At 34.3% G+C, this 24,735-nt stretch overlaps 1 protein-coding gene across 2 annotated transcripts; it reads left to right on the top strand.

Moving 5' to 3' along the window:
• Positions 1-1,447: 1,447 nt before the first annotated feature.
• Positions 1,448-23,931, top strand: LOC102222522 (regulator of G-protein signaling 8-like). Of its 2 annotated transcripts, none has more exons than XM_005802289.2 (5): positions 1,448-1,611; positions 16,108-16,218; positions 17,028-17,089; positions 20,613-20,779; positions 21,636-23,931. In XM_005802289.2, the coding sequence occupies exons 2-5, from the start codon at positions 16,118-16,120 to the stop codon at positions 21,828-21,830; spliced, it is 525 nt and encodes a 174-aa protein (XP_005802346.1). In that variant the 5' UTR covers positions 1,448-1,611; positions 16,108-16,117; the 3' UTR covers positions 21,831-23,931. The 2 variants fall into 2 exon arrangements, with proteins under 2 accessions (XP_005802346.1, XP_023194941.1); XM_023339173.1 differs by lacking the exon at positions 1,448-1,611 and adding an exon at positions 5,611-5,695.
• Positions 23,932-24,735: the final 804 nt, after the last annotated feature.

A 24,735-nucleotide genomic window follows, 5' to 3' on the forward strand; every position in this document is an offset into this window, starting at 1 on the left:
TGTAATTTGTTTGTCATGCAGCTTGATTCGTACTGTGTCCCTTAGGGCTTTTTTTTTTTTTACTTTACCGTAACATTTTTAGTCACACAAAGTCAGGCAAGACTAGAATGTAAAGTCAGAGATTTTCTCATTCCTTATCTTTCATCAACATAACTGAAAGGAACCTCCTCGAACCTCCTTGAGTTATTATTACATATAATGGGCATCTGTAAGCTATAGTTGTCTAATTTTGGCAATTCTTATAAATACGGTATATTTTTCTTTCAGAGTGCAATTGATCCTACAGAATGTGTGCACTTTTTTGCGCACTGGACACATTTTAAAGACATCAGAAATTGTCTTCTCTCACTTCACCACCTTTTGTTTCTGGATGAACATAGAGAGAGGTACAGGAATAGCATGTAAAGTACAGTTTAGGACACACCAAAAGCAAATCAGATTAAATCAACATATAGTTGATTTAATTAGAAACGGTTGAAATCCATCTAGTTTCTTATTAGGTATATGTAGAAATATGCATCACTGTCATGGGATTGATAAGAAACACATCAACATTTTGGCATGAGGTGGCCCAAGAGAAGCGTTTACAGGGAGAAAGGTACTTTTCCAAGTGGCGACCTAACACCATAGTTTTGAGTAAGTATAATCAGTTGTTGCACAGAAAAAACTAAGTCTTGGCTGTGAGAGGAATATGCAATTACCACAATAATCCTATGCAATGTGTGCAGTTAATTTTTTTTCTCTGCACACGATGAAGATAAAAAAGATGTTAGCCACATTTGAAAGATGAAACCCGCCTGTTTAGAGTTGTATTTGAAACATAGTCAATTACGCATTTAACCATGGCATTTGACTTAATGTAATGTTTTGATTGTTGATTCTATGTAGCATGACTTTGTGTTTTTTTATGATGTAAAACACTTTGAAATGTCTTGCTGCTGAAATGTGCTTTACAAATAAAATTTGTTTGATTGATGAAAATAAAATAAACACAAAAGATTATCATGGGAGGAAAATCTTCAGGAATGATTTTTGTGTATCACCAGATTGTTTTTAAATTAATGTAGGTAAGCAAATAAGTCATGACTAAAACAATTAATAAACTTGAAAAATGTTTGTCAAAAAATGTATTGCTTATGCTGATGGTATTGCTTCATCAGAGAAAAAACATTCAACCTATTTACTCCCTCTCCACCCCCCGTTTATATTCACATTTTCACCTTTTCAAACACTGCATCACCAAATGGCACTTCTCCACCTCACAGATGTGTTCAGGGTTGTCCTTGGAGATTTCCCCAAGCAAACAAAGCTTTCTCCCCACTCTGTTTCGCTCTCTGACTACACTCCCCCCCCTTGCCTCCATCCATCTCGCCTGTCCGCACTCTCTCTCTTCTCCCTTCGATTTCACACCAATGAGAGTGCAGCATGTAGCTCCCACTCACTGGCATCAGAAACACGAGATATCTTTAGTCTTGAGCTACACAATTTCATACAAATAACAGCATTGGCTAGACAGAATTTGCGTTCTGCCAAAACGCACATTGATAGATAGATAGTGATAAAACAGGAAGGGAAGAGAGTGCAGCTGATCTCTCATACATCAGGCTCAAGGTAAATGATCCATGTTAATTTATTGTATGACACTGTTATGTAGTTATTCTATTGACACTGAACTCTGAGCAATGTTTGGGGCTTGATTAACCTTTAGAATTCACGAGTGATTACCGTGTTTATCTTTATATATTATGCATGCTTACTGTTCAAGCAGGAAAACACTTAATAAAGTAATTTGTTGTCTTTGCTGCTAACATTGAAATATGAACCAAATAAATGCATGGCAGACATTTATTATTGATATCCCACAATTACATTTCATCCATCTTACTCTGTGCATGCCGCATAATCAAAATTCTGTATTGTATATTATGTGATTTCTGGTTAATACAGTTAATCATCAATTCAATCCCCCCTACTTTCTTCACTTGCTGCTAATACTCTGTGGTCTTTCAGTTTAATAAATATCACTCACTTTGTGTTAAATAAAGATTGGGCCATTCTTTGAAGCCTACTCAAGTGCCATCTCTGGGCAATGAGTTTTTAAATCTCCACATAGAACCCACATGGTTCAGTCATTCTTGCCTAATCCCTGTTCTTTGTCAGCAAAATTCCTAAGGGGTATATTTATCAGAATTACAAAAACAAATGCTTATTTCTTGTAGAGTTTATCCATGTGCAGAATAACAACACATGGAATTATTCAATTATTTTGAATAATTCAACTTGATCTTAAAGTTATCTAAAAAAATAAACTTTTCTACCCATGAAGGGACATACCTGATTTCAATATCAAGACTGGAGGTACACCTAATTTACACAGATGTCAATACGATGTCATCTCAATTTAAATATATATTTTGCCTATTTTGGGGCGACATCAAGACTGGTTTATTTTTTTCATAATTGTATTAACATGTACCACACAGTTAATTAAATCTGTATAATGACCACAAACAAATGCCAGAAAGAATGTGCTGATGCTTAATTTCATAATGCTTCGATATTGCAGGAATAATAACAATGAGTGAAAGAGATTATTGTTTTATCTGCTTCTGTACAAACATTTCAGAAAATATGAGTACACATAAAGACACATTTACATTTTTATATTCTAGCGGTGGATTAAAACGTCTTGCAAGTGCATGAACAAGTGTAGATGAACACGCAAGCTAGACAGAGTGTGCACAGATAATAAAATGCTTTCTAAATACCACCAAAGATGAAGTTTATTAAATTTAGATTCTAATTTCCAACCAGAATCTCTATACTCTTATATCCTGTGATATCAAAAGAGTGAGTTGTCCTGACAATATATCTACTTAAATGAGGAATATGATTTAAAAAAAACAAGGCAGCCAAATGCACAGCAATGTCAACAAAACATTTGCAAGAGCTCATGTAATGCCCCAGTCTGTTTGCTTGTAATCCCATACATGTTAGTTTCTTTTTTTATTTTTCACGAGTCAATTTTGGCTGAAACTTATCTGTACTTATAGCCTAGACAGCTAGGGATAATTGTTTAGTTGCGTCTTCAAAAAGTATTGTGGTGAGTCATGTCTTTTACCTAAGATACTGGCTTTATAATGTTCTCTACATGGTCAAGAAGAGATCGTTTGCAATGCATACAGTACGTTCCACATTGCACATTTCCACATTATTACTCTCCCAGTGTGAGTGTAATAACACTCTCTGGTGTAGAGAGAAGAAGATTCAAAGTTACCTATTTTTCATGTCAATAAGTGTTTAAAAAAAGAAGAAGGAAGATGCAGGAATAGAATAGAAATTACTTTATTGTCCCACGATGGAGAAATTCCAATGAAACTACAGCAAAGTGACAAGCAATCAAAGCAAGAAGATTAACACAGAGATAAAAAATAAAATATTTAAAAACACAATAAAGAATAAAATATTTTAAAGGCAAAATTGCAACATAAATACTGTGCAGTTATTTAAAGATAGTGTACTACAGTCCAAAGGAATATTCAGCTGGGTAGGCTATTTTAAAAATATTCAAAACTGTGCATGTGTATTTGGGATTAAAGACACGTGACTTACAATAAGTAACAATAACAAATGCAACAGCAGGGATATTCAGATACCAGCAGAAATGTTATTTAAAATAAGTTAAAACTATGCAAATAATTATTCAAATCCTAGCATGTATGTAAACTCTATTATAAATTCTATTATAAAGTAAACGCCTCAGTTTTCAAAAAGACTTTCAGAGTATAGCAGGAAAGCTGAATGAACTACAGCAAAGTTATTCTGTTTTTGAGCTTTCATGCCCTGTTTGCATGGAACCTGGAGATGTTGGTAAAATTCTGGAAATTTCAGAGTTGAAGTAAGTGTCGCTATTCTGTAGATTCCTGCACATCGAATATGCTATGGAAGAAACCATGTTTTACTTTAACAGCTCTCCCTTACACCTGTTGGAGAATTATATCTCCTCCTCGCTAAACTATTTAGTAATTATCAGTGAACAATTAATGGCAGGAAGGCTTAGGAATGTTTTATGCTGTTTTAATATCTTTTTAAAAATGAAGTCTTTAATAAAAAAACAATTAGATGAAATCTATATCATCTTGTTTTAAAAAACTAAATATTGAGATGGCCACATGCATCTCTACACATAACTATAGTTCAATTCAGACAACTTGTGTAAAAGTTCAAATGCTTCTTCAATAACTGATATAGTATCAGTTTGAGTTTGGTCAGAGTTCATCACCCCAAGGCCATGGTACTCAATGTCTCAGAGTGATGAGTGCATCTCTAGCCCATAAGCTAACATGCCAGGAAGAGAGGAGATTACCCTTGATCCTGAAGTCCAAGGTGGGTTGTTGGGTGGAGGAGAGGCAGAAGAGAATCAAGCAGAAACTGGGAGGAGGAGAAGAAGACAGCAGGTTGCAGTAGGCATGAGCATCTCATGAAACAGAGTGCAGCTAGAGGTTGTGAAGCTTAAACAGACCGCCCAAATCAGGAAGGCGTGTTTGATGTATTTGAGTGTTAAAAAACAATGGTCACTTATTCATGATGTGTAGAATGGATGCACCAGCTGTCCCTTTAACCAGGGACAAGAGCTAATCATGCCCTCACCAAACCTGACAGTGCTCCAAATATTCTAATGTAATTTGTCTTGGCAAAACAGCTGATTCCCACAGTGGTTCTGGTACAATCTTGTGTCCTGCTCTTTAGTGCATCAAACTCCAAACTGTCTGTAGTAAGTTTTGAGTTTTTCCAAATGGTAGTTCAAATTAAAACAGACTCAAGAATCCTAGCCTGGTATTTGAGTGTGTAAAAGAGTAAGGAGGACATTGATGAGGAGCAAATATTGTGAGCAGAGACTCTGTTTTTCAATAGAGTGGTTCATAATAATCAGCTTTAAAGTTGATTAAAGCCTTCGTCCTGGACATGATTTGGTATAAGTGGGGCCTTTGGTACAACATGCAAGTTGGAAACTGGTTTCATTAACATTTTACTTTTTGTAAATAGAATATTGAGTCAAGAGATGTACAATGATATATTTAAGCAATTCTATTTGGGGAAACAAAAAGTACTTCATTAAGGTTGTTACAAATAATTTATGATAGGCCTGTGTTAAGTGAAGAACAACAATATAATTTAGTTTATAAACTCAATATGTTTTCAGTCTGGGTATCGGAAAAGCAATTTATATTTGTGGAGTTAGAGGGGCTTGTTTGATAGGTTTGCAAGTCATTTTGCTTGATCAGATATAAGATTGCATATTTTTATGATTATTTGAAGTCAGTGGCCAAAACAGACATGTTTAGAAAATGTTTTACTTTAAACCCCAATCCCTTAATGAAAACCTATGTATGTTGAACTAACGCTTATTGTCTAAGTCTTATTGAAACTATACTCATTATGGTGCTGTTGCATCTATTATGCTACTTTTTGAAGTGATTTTCAAATTATTTGTGCCAATTGTTGTAATCGGCAATTGGTATTAGCAGTTGTGTACTTAAAATGTAACTGTCATAAATTAATGACAGTGTCTCTCTGTATAATATTTTCAGTGTGCATTTTGTACTTTTGCTGAGTATTTGGCAGGGCATAATCCAGGAGTGTCCCTGTGAACCAGGAGGCTGATGGTTCTGATGGCTGATGGCTGAGGTTAATGGTATTAATGCCCTATTTTGGCATGCAATTTCACTGCTGTCCCCTCATTTAGCTCCCATCCCACCCATTAACAACAAAGAAAATCTAAAAATAAAGAGGCAATTCATAATCCTAACAGTATCAAAATTCCTGAAAAATGATTTGCTAATGTTTTGTGGTTGCATAAGCATTTTGGTTTAATTCTGCTTCCAAGTGCTTCATAATCAATGTTGTGCAGATAAACATTTTTTATTTGTAACTTTACTTCAAAGTAAGTCTCTGTTTGTGTCACCTCTGAAGATTTTCCAGGGAAAGAAAGTCATTTTCTCCGCAGGCTCTTTATTATTACTTTATAAATGAACTAGACTGTTATGCATATGCAAAGTAAAAGTCAAAACTCTTCATAGGCAAAGACAAGCAGTGTTGAAAGCCAAAAATAATATAGAAAATTATTTCTATGACTGATGACTAAGAAAACAGTCATTCAGACTGTTTTGTTAATCCAACAAGAAATCTGTGATTTGGGTTCTGTTCCAATTTTCAAACCAAACGCAGTGGTTAATGTAAATGAGCAACTGCACCATAAGCTTGGCAACATAATATTAAATGACTGTACTGCTTACATTAACATGACAAACTTAGTAAATCCCCTAGAAGAGAAATGCTTTTAGTGGCAGCCCTTGGAGTAAAGCCACTGTCTGCAATCTAAAATAAATCCCTGGCACAAACTGATTACATAAATGGCTAAAGGCGGGATGAGTGGTAAGAGACCTATCCTCAGTTTGTAGCACAGTTAAAGCCATACATAAGAACATACTTTGGCACCCTGGCCAAAAGACCCATTTAACTGGAAAAACACTGCACACCTGTGGTTTTCTGTTTCTGCTAATTACTGAGCATTAATTTATTAAGTGCCATAATATGTTCTGACCTCAATATTTTTAAGACATATATGTAGCTTTACCTTAAACTCTCTTTATCTTTGTGCCAGTTATAGTCACACATTAATGTGATTTGTCACTACTGAGTCCCTGCTGTCCAACCAATCTTCCAGTGCCTCTAAGGTTAAATTTAGCAAGCTCATGCAAAAACCCATTCTGTCCAGTTAAATCAGATCATGTTCAGATTTAGCTCACAGTAAATGACATGATCTAATTTTATCATGGAGCTAAATGTTATCCAGCAGTTAAAGCAAGACATTGGCTTGCCCTCATCAGCCTTAGCAGTGCTATTGATAGTTTGATCAAGCCACGGACAGACAAAACCTATTCATGTCAAAGCATTCACCTTTTTGCCCAAAAGAAGCAAGTCATAACTGCAAAGCTACAAACATTTATTACCACGAGCAGCCACCTCTATTATAGAAACAGGCATCTGGTTGCCAAAACAAAACCTTATCAACATAATGAATCCATAATGAATGTTCTGCCAATAGATTACAATACTTAGAACTGCTTTAAATATTGACACTTCTTATCAGCAGACAATAGATTCAGGTGACTGGTCAATATTATTTTACCACTGGCACAGCTTGGCTTTATCATAAGGTTTTCTAAGAATACATTTAAATAGTGCAATGGTTTTGAAGCTATATTTGAAGTACCCATGGTGGTACTTTAGCAAGGCTCAGAATAAAAAAATAAAATAAAAAGTCAGTCAGTCATTCATATTAACAAGGCCAATACGGAACTATTATCCCAAACAGCTTAAAAGATTCATGACTTTTTCTGCAAATAGAAGCTACTCCTAAAAACCAATAGTGAAGTCATCTTGAGCTACATTACATAAAACGCTTTCATCTTTTTTAAAACTCTGAACAGGACAAGAATAGAAGACAAATGTGTAAAGGAATGAACAAATGGAAAGATAGACTGATGGCAGAATTACAGTCAAAGGAAGATGGAAGGAATAATATCCTGTCATGACAAACGGCAAATGCAAAAAGAATCCAAAACAGAAAATAAATATCAATAAGTGTTGTAATTAATTCACCTGGCATGTGAGAGCTGAAAACAAAACCAATTGGGAAAATAATTGCACCAATATAAACAAAATGTAGAATTAAAACCATTAAGGGAACAGATGGTTTAAAGCTCTGCAGGCTACTAACAAAACCAGAAAAAGCATGATGACCAACACTGTGACATTGGTAGCAGCAAAGAAAAATGTTGTGCTGGTTTAGTGGTATAATATATATATTGCTTTAAGCTAGGCATGATTATGCTGATGTACAGTAAGTAGAAAGTTAAATGGCCAGTGGGGCAGAAGTGTGACATTGATGTGGTGAGATGTGATGAGTTAACTTTTCTGCAAATGAACTTGATGAAATGATATCAGGTCTTTATGTGGCTGAAATCCCTCAGTTGGTTTTATTCCAAGTTGACTTTTAGAATAGACAAAGAGTTCAGGTGTGGTCAAAGGAAAGGATTAATGGTGAGAAAATACCATAATATCTTTCAGTATACCCTATTTTGAAATTTTTGACAAAATGTCTGATCTTTTTTTAAGCATTCTATATAGCTGTACCTTTTATAGTCTTAGCAATATTAATAATAGTTATAATAATAATAATAAAAAACATCATTATTTTAATGTCCTTACTAACAAAAGAAAACAGCAGAGGTGCAGTTTTGTTACCACATCAGCAAGGTTCCCAGCAATGTCAAAACCAATTTAATCTCCTGTTCCTCATTGCCCTCGCTATATTTAGCAGCAGTTTTATTTCCTACCAGCAACCACAACTGCTATTTTCACTCTGATATTTTTAATACATTCACCGAACAACAAAATAACTAAACAGCATGTTAACAAAGTATCAAAAATAAAAAGGAATTGTGCCTCAAGAACATTACATAAACTCCATAATCTGACCTTAGAATTACAACCTCATTCATATCTGACCCCAAGTCTTTTGCATCAAATTTGTCGGTATTCCCAGAAGCCTTTTCAGAGCTGACATTAACACAACAGAACTGTGTTTACTATAAACACCAATGCACATTATCACATGACACTGGAAAAAATGAGATGACAGATGAAATCAGCAACTTACACTATTTTGCAAATGGTATGAGTCAGAGAGAACATGAGTTAAAAATAACATATCTCTACACTTTTAACAGATTTATTGTCGAGATATTAATCATTCTATGCAGTTCAAAAGTATGCAAATAAAAAATACCTACTTACTCTATACTATACCGCATTGCACTACAAGAAATCCATGTAATGCAGCTCTTTTATTTGCATTATTTTGATGTACCTATTTAATTTTCCTGCATCTCAAATTTTGTTTCTGCCACTTATATATATTCTTTGGATTTATGTTATAAGCTAAGAAGCTCATTTTAATGTGCATTTGCAGTTAGGCCCACTTTGTTAAGATACCAATAAATAACATTAAGTGCTAACAAATGTCACAAGAAGTGACATAATTATTAAATAGAGAACCTGTGTGATTTCATTGAAGTTCTAAATGCAGCTGTTCTGTGAAGAACATCTAGATTTGGTAGACAACTTGAGTGAACAATCAGTATTATGAAGACCAAGAAAAACAGTACAAAGGTCAGAGATGGAGTTGTGGACAAGTTTAAGAATGGTTATAAAAGCAATATTCCAAGCCTCAAAGATTTCACAGAGAAACATCCATTTTATCAAATTAAAATATAAAAAAAGTATGTCACAATTGTAAGTCTAGCAGGATACTGCCATACACGTTTACCTCAACAATTTTCAAAGTAAAAGAGAGAAAAGAAAGAATTAATTATTGGTCCTTAAGTGAAATCAAGTGCAAAATCTGCAAACTGTCTATTCAAGTGGGGGATTTATACAGATTAAACCCAAGAAGTGGTGGGAACCACTTAATGAACTCAACAATTTGAATCATGCACAAAGGAAATTAATTGTAAGTTCTCTAGGAAGCAATAGCAATTATGGACCAGAATATCAGCTAGCATCTCTGCAGCCCAAATGGCATTATTCAACCATCTCTGCAGACATGGAAGATATGGAAGTATCTATGATAATGGAAATGAACTCAGTCAGACTGTTTCATATTTTGTTGTTACTAAAGATGGTAACAGATGGTTAGATTCATATTTTTGTGGGCTGTCAAGCTTATGGTATATATATATACCATACCATATATATATACACACGCAAGTTCAAGACCGCTGTTGTTGTGCTGTGACTCAAGTCTAAAAACTGACATCTTTGCAGCAGGGAGGAAAGAAACATGCAAGGTCTTACAAATGCGTAGCTACTGCTCAGTCACTCTCATCTGAGTCACCCTGCATCTTAATTAGTCTGGAAACAGCAGAAACTCACTTGTGGAAAGAAGATAGATTGAAAGCTTAAGGTGAAATTCACTGCTTCGTAAATTTGGCATCCCACATTTAACAGACTTTGAGCTATTTTGAATGTAGTATTGTATGTGTCTGTCCATGTGTGCAGCAGCCCTAGCCTTCTCAAAAGGACATTAATTTGCTAAATATATTAATAGTTTTTCATTACTTTTGTTCACATAAAACCTATAAAATGTTTTTACAAGGCAGTTACTGTAGATAGAATCATTTATCACATGTATTTTTTCGTATTCACAATAGTTAAAATAATAAGCTAATTATGTCTGAAGCCAAAGATCTGAATCACATGCAGAAACATTAAAGTGAGACACGTGGTTGGCAAGGGAGCAAAGAAACAGGTCCTGAGGAGCTGAGTTAATTTCTAAGCCTAACAAGTGATTAATCAATAGATGTAAAGATGACAGTTAATATCTGATGATGTGGGAAGTTGTAGTTAAGAAAAATGACAACTCTATCTTATGCAACAAGCTCATATTCAGACAAATGGACAAATGTCCTCAGTTTTCTTGTATGACATCAAGTATGATTTTATAATAAATGTATATCAAAGACAATCACAAATAGCACAAATGATAAAGAATTCCTCCCCTTTATCAAGCAATAGATTAAAAATTAACATAAAGCAAGCTTAGATGATGAATTGGAAGATAAATTTTAATTGGTCTGTATAACTGTCTTCACACTCTTAACTCAATAAAACACTAAAAACAGCTGACACACAACTGTTATTTGATTTTAGATGCAATGGTATTTGTAATGGTGGTGATAAAGGAGTAAGCTATAGGATTCAAAGAGAGAACATTGACATTAGGATGGTTGGAGAATTGCCACAAAATGTGGATGAGATGCAAATCGTGAAACAAAGGCACCTCCCAGGAAGCTGCTGTGTAAAAAGAAATTCATTTAATAAAACAGGAAATATGACAGTGAATGTAATGTCGAGTGTGAAAAATCACTTATTTTAAGCTTTTTCTCATCTTTTTTGATCACCAAACATGGTTCATCTTTAAATTTTATATTGCATAATTTAAAATAAAATACACTCCGTTTTTGTTTAATTTTTTTCCATCTCTGCGTTTTGATGAGACCCCTCCTGTCTATAATCATCACCTTATTTTTACTAATGTTGAAGAGATAGGCTGTTGTTTTCACACAGTGTGAAAAGACTTCCCAGTTCTGTGGGTTTTCATCAGTGATCGAGCAAGTCGCTTCAGTTCCATTTGAATCTTTCAGGAGGATGTCCGTATGTGTGACAGAACAGTGATTAGCCAACACTGTTAGGGAACACCTTGTGCCCCGGAGCATTCTAGAATGAATCCAAACTAAAAGTGGAAAAACAAATACAGTCTTTCAAAATAAACCACCAATCAATAAATGCATACCTTTTTCAGCTGTGGTTATGACAGACAGGTAGACAAAAACTAATGTTCTACTCGTTTCTTGAGTGGATGTCAATAACAACCCAAAAGTATTTACAATGAATAGATCATACTCTATTTCCACTGATCATACTCTGATAGTACAAATACTAATGCAGCCACAGACAGAGAAATCGTTCCATCATGTCTGTTTCACTTTTTTTTTAACCAGACCCTTATATCTGAGAACTAACATCACTGGAAATACTTGCACTCAAGGATCCTTGCATGCGTCATGTCTTTTGTATTTGTGGTATAAATCTTACTTTTGTACTGCAGAGGGAAAATATAGCTTGTTGGTTAAAAAATAGTTTCAGCTGTAGATATTGCAGAGTAAATTAGCATATTGCTTAAATTAGGTCACACTAATGAATTCAGAGGGAATTTGTTGTGAACTCTTAACAAAATACCAGCTAAAAATACACATCCACTGAACAGAACTTGCGGATATTTCTCATTAGCATTTAAAAAACGAGGACAGGGATGGAGGTCTAAAAACCTGTATTGCATTGAGTTAGGTAATACCCAACTTACATACACATGCACACACATGTCTTCCTGTCTACACGAGAACTTTGCATTTACTACATTTTTTTTATTCATTTCAATGACCTAACCATTGCCAGTATATGCCTAACCTCAAACCTAACTTAAACTCAATTCACACCTTTTTCCTACACCTAACCCCCCCAACACAAAAACATCCCTTCTTCATAGGCAGTGGGTCCTCACAAGTAAGTACTTGTTGGAGAAATGGACTCTACAAGTTGAGAGATGCTAAAACACACACATAATGTCATAATGTGTACTCATCGGGCATGTAAAGAAACTAGAGGACAAGGCAATGTTGACCAATACTTTTCCACGTGCTTGTGAATGTCTGAGACATTAGAATGCTGGAGCTGTTTTTAGATGTACTGTATTTTTTCCTCCAGGAGTCGGCCTTACTGCATGGTTGAATAGAACATGCGCCGTTTCCTCCTGACTACATGGATATGTCAGGGATTTTTATAAATAGCTCAGTAGCACGTGTCTGCAGCATACAGCACACTCAGGAGCGATGGAGCCTGACTTTTTAGCACACAGACAAGCCAAGAAAATAGGCAGAGGAGACACATTATGATATTGAGAGATTGACAAACATAAAAAATATTAAACTGCATGAACTATATTGTGACTGTCCTTGTCCTCTAAATAAAGCACATACTGTCCTATAATATGTTTAAAAATAGGATTCATAAGTTTAGTAGAACCAGTCATTTTACTTGAATGATTTTCCAGATGTGCTAGCAGTCGTTCTAGGCCGTTTACTGGTAACAAGATATGAATTTTATTTAAAAAAAAATTTTTTTTAATGTTCAACCTACAAAAACTTTCCATTAAAACATTCCAATAGTTTAGACTTCTTTCAAAACATGCTGGAAAACATGAATAGTAGTACTGTGCTGTCCTTCCCTAGCTGCTGTCTGTGGATTATGTGGCAGATGGAAAGCTCTTCAAGGCAAATTTGGGTATTGTGCAACAATTTCAGTCTTGAAAATATACACGGTCATGCCATGAAAACAGAATTATTAAAACAGGCAAAAGTTTCTTATAGGACTTTACTTAGTTTATTGCCTAATTATTAGGTAGATCTAAAAATCAAAATGACAACAAATATTTTAGATCACAATATTATTTATGTCTGGAATATTTAATTTTTAAGCTGCAATGGTGTGAAACAAGTAACTTTCATACAAATTTGCAAAACTGAGAATTTCAAAAAATTGTATCATGTCGACATTAAATGAATTGCATCTTAAATTGATGATGGCCACTTTCTATTATATTACTAACAGGAATACTTAGCACTATTTTTTCTCCTCCGCATCCTTGTTTCAGAACAAAAACCCTTTACACTACACAATACACTAGTATTTTTATTATGTTGCTTGTTTATTCTGTAATCATTGCATGACATTCCTATGATTTTTGATGGGGAATGTTCTATACATAGTCTGTTATACTTATTCACTGCCTATTGTTTTTGCAGCACTCTGAAAATAACTATTCATCAGTGAAGTGAGTCTGCCTTGAGATTATGACACATTCTGATGAGCAAGCAACCTACCTTTCTAGTTCATTGCACTTGTTTTATCCATTACAGATTATATATAACATGAGTGTTTCTGGGTCAGGCAGCATCAGTGCTATGGTTTATTTTAAAAAAAAACTACAGTGGGTTTGCGTGTTGTGAGGTCTACATGTAGTAGGTTAGGGAAAGTTTGGAAAACTAGGGGGTTAACTCTTCATGATGCAAACTAAAGTTCTTTGTGGGAATATATTTACGCCTCTCAGTTATCCTGACCACAAAGTAGGGTGACAAATAATTCATGTTATTAGCTAATACCAAAACCCGACGTACAGTTGTTCCAGTCTGAAGGCAAATGCACATGTTTTGTCAAATGTACAAGTATATTAAAACATTCTTTCATGAGTGAGTGGGGAACACAAAGTGAAATTTTTAAAAGCTTTGGAATTTAGGTGGTAGGTGTAGCCCATTAGTTTCAGTAAATGGCTTTTAGCTGAGTAATGAAATGTACATTTGATGCAATGTTCCCAATTTAAGTTCCAAGCTTCAAAGTAGTCCTTTCTTTCATTTTTTTCTGCAGCAGCATTATGATCAAGGATAAATACTTCATATAAACTATATATAAAATACAGGTTTTTTTAGTGTGACAAGATAGATGCACGGATGGATAAAGCAAAAGACATACAATTTAGTATTGGCATTATTCCTATAATGAAAACACTCTCTTCACACGATCTTGAAAATATGAAAACAGGAAGAATCATAGGCAGATGTAATAATTTAGATAGAAATAGGTGATTTCAATCTAAAAGTAACACATAACCAAGATACCAATTGCCATTATTGGTGTTGAGCTCTGAAAATTGCTTTAACTATCTTTTTTATAAAATGTTTATTCTCTAAAAATATGTTGCAATCTGTCAACAAAAAAATGAAAAAAGGGTAGTGTTTTAGTGTGTATTGTAGTACTGTGCTGCAACTTTTTTATTTTTACTAATAACTAAGACTATTTCTCACATAGCAGAATAACAACTTGACTGAGTTTGTAGATATTTTTCATTGTGCAAAGTAAGATTGCCCGTGTTTTTGCTTTGAGTATTTTTTGTATTTTTGAGGATCTAGTATACCTAGCCAAAATATACGCATTTTTTTCTTATGATTGTAATTCAGACATGTATTCAATAATTCCCATATATTCCCAAATATGTCTAATTTATTTAACTAAATTTTAATTTAGCATTGATCCAGCAACAATCTAAGCCTTGATCGTCAAATTCTTGATACAAACAAAATTGTAGCTCAGCGTTACTGTTTCTTAGCAATTTAATTTCTAAAGACTGTTTCTAAAGAAGTTTCCATTACCACTTTGTAGAAGTCAAATAGAAATGCATATATTCTTAAATATTAAATCATTGGTATTACTTATAGAAAAAACATATTTAAGTCTCTAAATTAATTGATCATTTATTAAGTTCTTTGCTCTGCTGGGTGTGTAGGGACTCTTATTTGACAGCACAGTCTTGATTGAACAATGATTTCTTCCCAAGCTGCTGGTATATTTCTATGTTTTAAGCCTACCCTGATGTTCTTTTCTGTTCACACAATGTACCAAACTGTTAATTTGCCCACCCTCCCTTCTGTCTCTCTGAGTACACATCTTTTGACTGCAAAAACAAATAAACCTGATCAGCTTCACAAGCACCCCTGTTTGTGAAAGCAGTAAAATACAATTTGTCCAAAATGGATACATATATTTAAAATGTTCAGATTGTCTTTTTAAAATTTACGTGTATCTGACATTTATATCCTTGATAAGCAGTCAAAAAACATATGGTGAGAATTTAGTGTGCACAAAGATCAACATAGATTAGTTCATGAGGATGAAATTGAAAAAGATTAACTGGCATAATAAAATGCAAAAAGAAAAGGGACTTAATTTTGTTTCAAATAAACCTAGTGTTAAAAGAAGTCTGTGGCTTGTGATGCAGCATCTTAATAGTCACGCCCCATCTGTTGTGACCCATGTGTCCCACAGGCAGAACGCTGACAAACAGAACAAGACAGCAGCAGTGTACAAATGAGTTGAGGCAGGCTGTTATAGGAAATAGGGGGTATGGTTTATCTTAGTGTATTTATAGCGCAGGTGGAGTGAGGGAATAGTTTTTTATTTCATTTTTTAAATAAATGTTTTTTTGTTTTTTTTTAATGGTTCACACACCTATAGTTAGTTTCATAAAATGTTATGCATAAAGGTAAATTGCGTATTAATAAATTGCATTAATTATTTCAGCTAGTATAAAAATGAATTAGTGTTTGTTTTTTAACTGCTCTGTTTATTCCCTCATTTGGTTAAGCTGACTGTAGATGTAGATTTCTTATTTTGTAAATGACAAAATAGGAAAGAAAGAAAACATATTTTTTTTTTACTTTACTTTCTTTACAGTCAAACTATTTCCCGAATTCCCAGATATAGAGATGCCATGACTTTGAATGCTTCCTATGGAATATTTTATAAGTTTGAGGAAACTGGAAATATGATGTTCCATGTCACTTGTGACCCACCCACATGTTTCATCCCCAGGCTTATCACAATGAAGACCAGATTAGGCTGTCTTTCCAAAAAGTCGGACTCCTACAGTGACTTCTCGGAGTTCCTGCCTCCTGCTCATGAGACCACAGCAAGATGTCTGAAGTGAGTCCGCTCCCCAAAGACAGCGTTTTGTTTCTGTGTTTGTCAAATACTTTTACAGGCCAATGAAGGAAAACCCGTTCCACTTAAACATAACATATGTTTTTGCTATGTCAGTATGATGTTTAGAGTAGATTACTAATTTTTTAGGCCAACAATTTGCATCATCAACTTTTTAAATTGTTTGTTCCAAATACTGTATTTCCACAGATAAAGCCCTTGCATAAGGTTTTATTTACTTGAGTTTGTTGGAAACTAAAATGATTTTCTTCTCATATTTGTATTAGCTCTCCTCCTCATCTTACAATCAGCTCTGACCAACCTACTGGTCTAAATGTCAAGGAAACTGATCCTCATGGGAGGATGCTGCCACCACCATGTTTGACAGTGTGAATGGGTTTCTCATTTCATTTTATCTCATTTCTTTCCCCATCAACTGTCCTGTCAACAGATTTTCCCATCTGAGCTGTTGGTCTCTGGAGTTCCTCTGTGATTATGTATTGGAACTGTTTTTGTGAAATACCATGCTTGACTTAAAGAGAATCTGTGAACTATTGTAGTAGACATAAAATGTTACATGGTTTCAGGAGTATTCAAGACAGCTATATTTCAACTACAAAGTTCAATGTCATTTATTGTGTCTTGGTCTTTCATCATGTAGAGAGGAAGATTCATTTAGAGCAGCAGATAGATCACGTAATAATCCCTATATCAAAATGTCAAGACCCATGTTTGGTTCAAAAAATCAATCAAAGCATAATGCCTTGTTACCATCTTAATGAATCTGTTCTCTTTGGCCTTTTCTCCTTCAGACTATCAACAGATGAAGTTGTTCGATGGTCTGAGTCATTTGATCACCTTCTTGCTCACAAATGTAAGTTTCTGTTAATTGATTTTTCTTAGAATCATTTCTGACCATACAAGAAAGTTAAATATAAAGTAAAAATAATAATAACAATAAGGCCACCTTAAAATACCCTCCTTTTCTTTGTGAGGTTTACTCTTGACACGAGTTAACTCCAGTCGTCCCCCTTTCCAGCTCTTCTTATGTAAGCGTCTTATTTCTGTGTTGTCAGGGCTCCTAACTACATAATGAGTCATACTTGTCACTGACCTTCCCCATTGGACCAAGCACAAATTGGGACAGACTTATCATCTCAGTTCCTTCTGTACTGACAGGTCATGTGTTTATTCTTAGTTAACAAGCAATGTGACGTAGCATGCATGACCTCAAACCAGCTGAACTGACAAATGAAAAAGGACATGATCAGAGACCTAAGATCAATCTGTTACAACTTAATAAATCAATTGTAGTAAACATTTGATAAATGATTAAGCACAATCAGTTTAACTGTTTCCTGTATGAATCAGGACTTATTTTCACAGACATTGTGTAATTTCATTTTAGTGAGAAAAGGACCTTAATAGATATTAATTTATTGTCGAAATTTAACAAACCAGTTGAGATCTTTAAAAAAAGTAATTTAATGAAATTGACCAAATGTCTTCCTTGGAAACTCATCAAGAAAATTGTGCTTCCATAACCCACAAACCTTAGTATTTTCTGATTCCAGCAGCTTTTTGTGAGGCAAATCTATATCCAACTATTGTTGCATGTTGATGCTAAATACATTGTATACAACTTTTGTGCAGCATTGCAGTACCAGTGACAAAATTTTGTTTTTCAAGCCAACTACGAAACCTATATATATTTATGTGCAAACTGCCTGGTGATGAATCACTTCTTTTCTTATTACTTTTAATACTTTTAATTGTTTTCGCTATGCCTCATGAGTTCCTCTGTAAATCCTCCTCGCTAACAGAATTCATGTAATTTACCAACTGTATTCTTTTCATAAAAGTGACTGTGCCTGGGAAGGGTTTACAGACTTACCAAAGCAAAAAAAGTGTTATATTGGCATAATCTATTTACATTTGACTGAGGTTATGACATAACACAAGACTGGGTTAACACACAAACAAAATAAGCATGGGACTTTTTACAGAGGCAAAAATAGAGATTTTCCCTGGCGCAGAATGATGTGACACACCTGCGTGTCCTGGACAGTTGACTGAGCATTTGCGATGTCCACTACAACATGTGCATAGACATGCATATGTGTTTCATAATAAATGTGATCACGCAAGCCTTTATTTTATTAAATAAATAAATAAATAAAAAGTTCACTCCTGGCCTGTTTGACTCAAGAACATTGCAAAGTTAACAGGCATTTTTAATCACATTGCATCAAAGTTGCTGTCTGAATACTTTACAATAACAAACGGTCTCTTCTGAATCTCTTGTACTTGTCTGAGCTTTCTTTGTCTTTTCTATTTAAAGCTGCTCATGATTACTCTTGATTTATTTGCAATAAAATTGAGTGTCTGCAGAGTCTCAGTCGTTTATTTTATCACATTTAAAGTAAATAACCTGTTTCTAACAAGCTATGTATTCCTATCTTAGCTCATTCTCCATCTGTCCTTATGTCAACTTGACTGTTCTAGTCCCTTTGAGCCGCTCAGCTGCCTTCAGCTGTGAAATCAGTGCTCTACAATCTAACCTTTAAAAATAATCAGAACATGTTCATATACAATGCTTAGCTAACAAAAGCATTTTACCTCAAATAACTTGGGCACTTTGGCTTAAGGTGGAGAAATTAAATATTTAACTATGATTTTGTTGTCTGAAATATATTACTGAACACTTTAAAATCATATGAGAACTAGGTCGTAATGGCAATAGTAACAGTTTGACAGCATCTCTGAGTAAACTGCTACACACAGAGCAAGCTGTTGATTTGACATAAATAAGCACTTTTGGACGTTTGATCACAAACTCATGTAATGACCTTTACTTTCAGGACAGGAAATTACCAGCCATAAACCATTACTGTCTCTGTGTATTGTGCAATTTTTGATTACACTTTTGCACTTTGTTTAATTTAAAAATATGACCTTTACATGTGATGTTGGGTCGTCCTAATCTAAGAAGAAACACGATCTTTTGACACAACGCATGTGGAACTTTAAATAGCAGACCACACCGTGTTTCATGTTATCCTTCTATGCCCATTTGTGTTACTGTACAATTAGCAAAACAGCCCATTTTGTGCTTACTAGCTTTGTCAGACAAACAACAGAAATGAACAGGGTGGAAATTAAAGGTCAACATGACACAAGCCTGTAGAAAAACATGCTCCTCTTCTGTCAGCATCACCTGTGAGAACATTAACTGATCACATAACTATATTTAAAATGTCAAATCATGTTTTTTTTTTTGTTTCTGCTTTAACAATTAAAGCATGACCAACTTTGTCTCATGAAAATGCAGTTAAAAAAAATCTAAAAACAAGCTACATTTTTTATGGATCACAGTGAAGCCATCTATTAACCCTGCTGTTATGTTGCGGGTCAAATTGACCGGATTTAAAGTTTACTTTTTTTCTTTTTTAAATAGTTGGAGGTATTTTTGTGCATGAAACTTTTTCTATTTATCTTAATAAGTGTACTCTACATATAAAATGAAAATGTATTCATTTTACACATTTGCAACCCCCCTTGTATCTAATTTTTACATAGATACTGTTTGGGTCAATTTGACCTGGCAGTCAAGTAAAAAAGATTAAAAAATTATATCCAATTCTATATGTTTCTTTGCAGCTACGAACCATATATCACCACACACACCCACACACACCACACCACACCCCTACATGCACACCCCCACGAGCCCACTTTCTCACTATTCTCTTTACTTCACTAGAAAACTGCTAGAAAGCAGGTGTTCATACAACTTTTGATGGGAACCGTTTCTGTTCCCGTGGGCAAACTCCACCCACGCTGAGTAGACACTCAGCATATGTGGAGGAAAACATAAATACTCTCTGCATGACTCAGTTCTCTTGATTTTAATCAACAGGTCAATTTGACCCTGAAGAGTATACGTGTCTCAAGTTCAATTATAAAGATCACCCATTGAAAAAAAAAATCTAAATGTAATATAAAAAAATGTACAAAAGATTAATTTCAAGGAAATTATTGTTTTGTTGTTTGTAGGTTTTTTTCAGTGGACATAAAAAAAATTAATTCAATTTTTTATGTCCAAATGAGTAAATGAGTAAGTTGTCGTTATTGAGCCTTTATTTGTGAGAAATAAAAAAAATCATTGTACAAATATTGACTGAAATGGTTAGTATTGGAGTTAATAATCAGATACAAAAATATTTTGGAGGAATTTTTTGGTTTCTGACACTATTGCATAATTAAACACTCCACGGGTCAAATTGACCCAGGAGCATTATTGCTGTACCTCAGAAACAAACATAAAAGGATTGTTAATCACTGTATGTGTTTCATGACATGTTTTTTGTTCTGTCTGTGTTATTTGTTATGTGCAGATGGGCTTGCTGCATTTCGAACATTCCTCAAGTCTGAATTCAGCGATGAAAACATCGAATTTTGGATGGCCTGTGAGGAGTACAAAAAAATCAAGAGCTCAACCAAACTTGTGTCAAAAGCAAACAAGATATTCAAGGAATTCATTGAGGTTCAGTCACCAAGAGAGGTGTGTTATGTCTGCATTTTGATGTTCATAGATAGAACATTAAAACTGTATTACAACTGTCTTCCTTCGGCCAAGACAAAGTTATATTTCAGAAATGTCAACCTGTCAACCTAAGAACTTGAGCACTCTGTTTTATTTTGATGGTAAAAAAAAGTGTGCTGTCTTTAATCCTAATGGTTGTTACATCAAGAGCATTACAGAGGTTTTTAATGGACGATCAATAAGTACAGCTTTGCAGCTTAATTTTCTAAGGCATTTTCTTTACAAATTTGGCAACATTTAAATAATAATATACTACTTTTCTGGCAGTTTACATAATATTACACAGAAGCATAAAAAATCCTGGTGTGCAAGTTTTATTATCATAAAAAGCTGAGAAAGATAAAATTGGCTTGCATTGATATCAGTATTTAGGAAATGTTAGTGGTTTTTCAAATTGTAATAGGAAACTTTGAACAAATATTTTAATATAAAATGACCTGGTAGTTTGTTGAACTTATTGAAATATTTCATTAAAAGAGGATGGAAAGTTGAAGTGCAGTTTCTGAAGAGCTGAACCATGGCTTTGTTTTGTTTTGGTCCATGGTCACATAGTGGTGCCACACCTAACTGTCACACTAGGCGTGTGCGTGTGGGTGTGTGTGTGAAGCTGAATTGTGGTTTTTCACTGGACAGAAAAAAAAATTAAGGTGGTAGGCAAACAAAATTAGTTGCTTCTGGTCACATAAAACATTGACAACTGTTCTGTTTCTTTCATTCCTGACAACATTGTGAAACTTTTTTTTTTATTATTCGAAATGCTACTTCTCTGAAATTCAGATGTAAGCGATCCGTTTTTCTCATACTGTCTTGACAGGTGAACATTGACTACCGGACAAGAGAGAAGACCAAACTGAGTCTGTCAGATCCAACTCCAACCAGTCTCAATGAAGTCCAGGGTAAAATCTACAGTCTCATGGAGAAAGACTCTTACCCACGATTTCTCAGGTCCAAAATGTACCAGAATATTGTCAACAGGGCACATGCGCAAGGTCAGCGGAGGTCTGTTTGACCAATACTGCAGACCACAGTGGACCAAAAACTGGACCTATATGGTATATCAATCTTTGTCCCTTCGACACCATATCAATACTGTGAATAAGCAAGAATGAAATGACCTGCTTGACTGTTTTCTGTACACCTGTTCCAAGCATGCAATTTCCATAGAAAACTCGTATCTCTCTGAATTGCATTATATAGTGAGGAGACTCCTGAGGGACATGTCAGAAAACTCATTTCCTAATATAAATCTGCATCAACATACGTATTTATTGCTGTATAGGTCATTTTAAAAATTGTCAAGGTGATATAAAATAGACAAATAATATTTTATTGAAACTGAATAGAGATAAATGAATTGGTGTCATCTTTTGGGATGTGTTCTAGGAGAAATAGCACTTACCTTTTTGTCACTTCTTGTCAAGGTGTTACTGTGTCTCAATTTGGATATTTTTATTTGTGCAATACTAGTGCAATGCTGCATGGTGCCAAGAGTACTTACTGCATGCATGCAGTGTCAGATTGAAAAGAAAATGTGAGATTTTTATATTGAACCTATTGAATATTTCTTTTTCATTTGTTTCATCAAAAGACAAAAAAATACTTTAAACTGTATTTTTGTTTTGAAAATGTTGTCTTCCTCCTTTCATTTACATGCTACTACTATGGAAACTATTCCTGGTGCTGTCAAAAAGAAAAATAGCTGATCACTGTGTCAGGTTACTACAGAGAGTGGAGCATCTTTAATACATCACTGAAATTGATATTGTTTTTCTATTGATTTTTTATTTTATTTTATGCATTATTCAAACCATCCAATTATTCAAATCAGTGTTTTTTGTTTTATAAATTTTGTGATTCAGTTTACAGTCATGCCATCTCAAGGTACTTTACATTCCAATTAAAGTAAACCCACTTTCTTTGTGAGCTAGAAAGTCTTGTATGCAAATTTTGGTAGTTTCTGTAGTCAAAATAAACAAAATGACCACCTGTTATCTGTGGTTATGCCAAACTACTTATTTATGAATTCATATTAGATAATCATGTATTTTCAACTGGAACAATTGTATAATAGTGAGAACATTGAGCAGAGTTTATTGATATTTTTCTTAAGCGTAGTTATTCCAAAATGTGGAGGTTTGTTATTTTTGTAAAACTTTTACTTTTTGCAGCAGCAGGACACAGACTCACAAACAATGGTCATTGAAAATATTTTATTTTTATTTAGGTTGGTCAATACTGATGGGAACATTAAGTGTCAATACATTATAATTACTGACAAAAATATTACTGAAATCCCTAATCAAATAAAAATGCAGTAGATTTAAAATCTAAATTTGTAAAGTGTGATTTGCATTCAGTAATTGTGGCATTTAGCTCACAATAGTAAAAGAGTGGTTAAAGTTTTCTTGAAGACATTAAGAGAATTTGACAGGAAACAAGACAGTAGTTCCTGAAAACATACCTAAAGAAATCTAGCAAAAGTGTCAGGGTGACCCCGCCGGACCACGCACAGAGTAAAAAGCTGGTGAGGTCCAAATGACCCCATTTCTTAAGACAACAGGAGGGTTAAGGGTCTGAAGAAAGTTGTCATGTCTGAGCACAAAATGATGAGTTAACCAATTTATCTTGAGTTACTTCAGTCAGTAAAGAAATGGTAAACTACTGAGGGAAAACAGTATATATATATATTTTTTTTTCAAGTGTTGCATTTGTTGTGGGTGACTTACTAGGTGTACTCAGAAATCAGAATCCTTGTCTTTTGTATTTTCACCTCTTTTTAATATGGATGTTATCTAGTAACAGCATGAGGATACTCTTTAGTTTTTATGTATTTCTTTTTTATTATATATATTTGCTGTCATATGGATAGACAATAAATGACAGTTTAAAAATAAATCCAGAGTAGTGTTGTCGATGAGACTTTGCTCCATTACGTGCACTGTGCTATAAAAACTATATTCTTACCCCTGAAATAACCAGATTAAAACTGCTTTCTTTACAATATATGTACCAAATACCCCAACATGTTTAAAGATGTATGTGTCCGAGTTTCACATGAATGTAACCTCCCCGTATATTTTATGAATAAAAATCATAAGAGTATACATAAATCAGAGTGGGGGTTTTTGTCCTTATAAAGTCAGTGAGGTATTACTGTTAGGAAACTGGAATACCGACCTAATTTTCTGGGACATTTTATGTCTTCAGTTAGAGGACACATACATTTAAAAGATACATTTTTGTTTTATTTTATTTTTTCCCCAATTTTTAATGTATGTTTACTGGTAAAAAAAATATTGAAATAAAAAGTACATGTAAGTAGATTGTAAAGAACATTGTTTCACATCCTGGCATGGCCTTTTGTTATGTTCACTGTTTTAGAAGCAGTGACTCATACTGAAGGAAGTAATGACTGGATTTTTATTTTTAAGCCACCATTGCCTGATGCTGGACATCATAAAATCTGAATGTATTATTTCTTTCACTATTTTTACTTTCCATCATTAAAAAAAGAAGCCACATCTCATTACATATATAGATATGCATATATCAGGCACTGGTGGGATGAAGTTGCCCACATGCCAGAGCATTTCTATTATTTTTGCTGTTTTAATGTGTTTGTCATTCTGGAAACAAAGAGCAGGGTGAATGTGGGACATCCTCTGAGTAGACACAACACAGGCCTATCTGGGCCAGGAGACGGCAAACACAGCTGACACAGATTTGTCTATGGGTTCAGTTTAAAATAAAGCATAAGCTATTAAAGCTCAAATGACCTCAAAGTTATTTTACACTGTTTTTATAAGTCTCACCTGATTTAAATTTCTTCACAGCTTCACCATTTAGCTATCTGGTGGGTTTCTACAAGGATTTTTGATCACTTATATTTTCTATCAAACAGGAGCCTGCAACCT

This window comes from Xiphophorus maculatus, chromosome 9 (assembly GCF_002775205.1).
Source record: "Xiphophorus maculatus strain JP 163 A chromosome 9, X_maculatus-5.0-male, whole genome shotgun sequence".
NCBI lineage: Eukaryota > Metazoa > Chordata > Actinopteri > Cyprinodontiformes > Poeciliidae > Xiphophorus > Xiphophorus maculatus.

Bases quoted from the DNA above. Each gene is read 5' to 3' on its own strand.
- LOC102222522 (XM_005802289.2), top strand. From the start codon at position 16,118: ATGAAGACCAGATTAGGCTGTCTTTCCAAAAAGTCGGACTCCTACAGT. The intron at 17,090-20,612 runs GTAAGTTTCTGT...TGTTATGTGCAG, and splicing joins TCACCTTCTTGCTCACAAAT to ATGGGCTTGCTGCATTTCGA. The intron at 20,780-21,635 runs GTGTGTTATGTC...CTGTCTTGACAG, and splicing joins AGGTTCAGTCACCAAGAGAG to GTGAACATTGACTACCGGAC.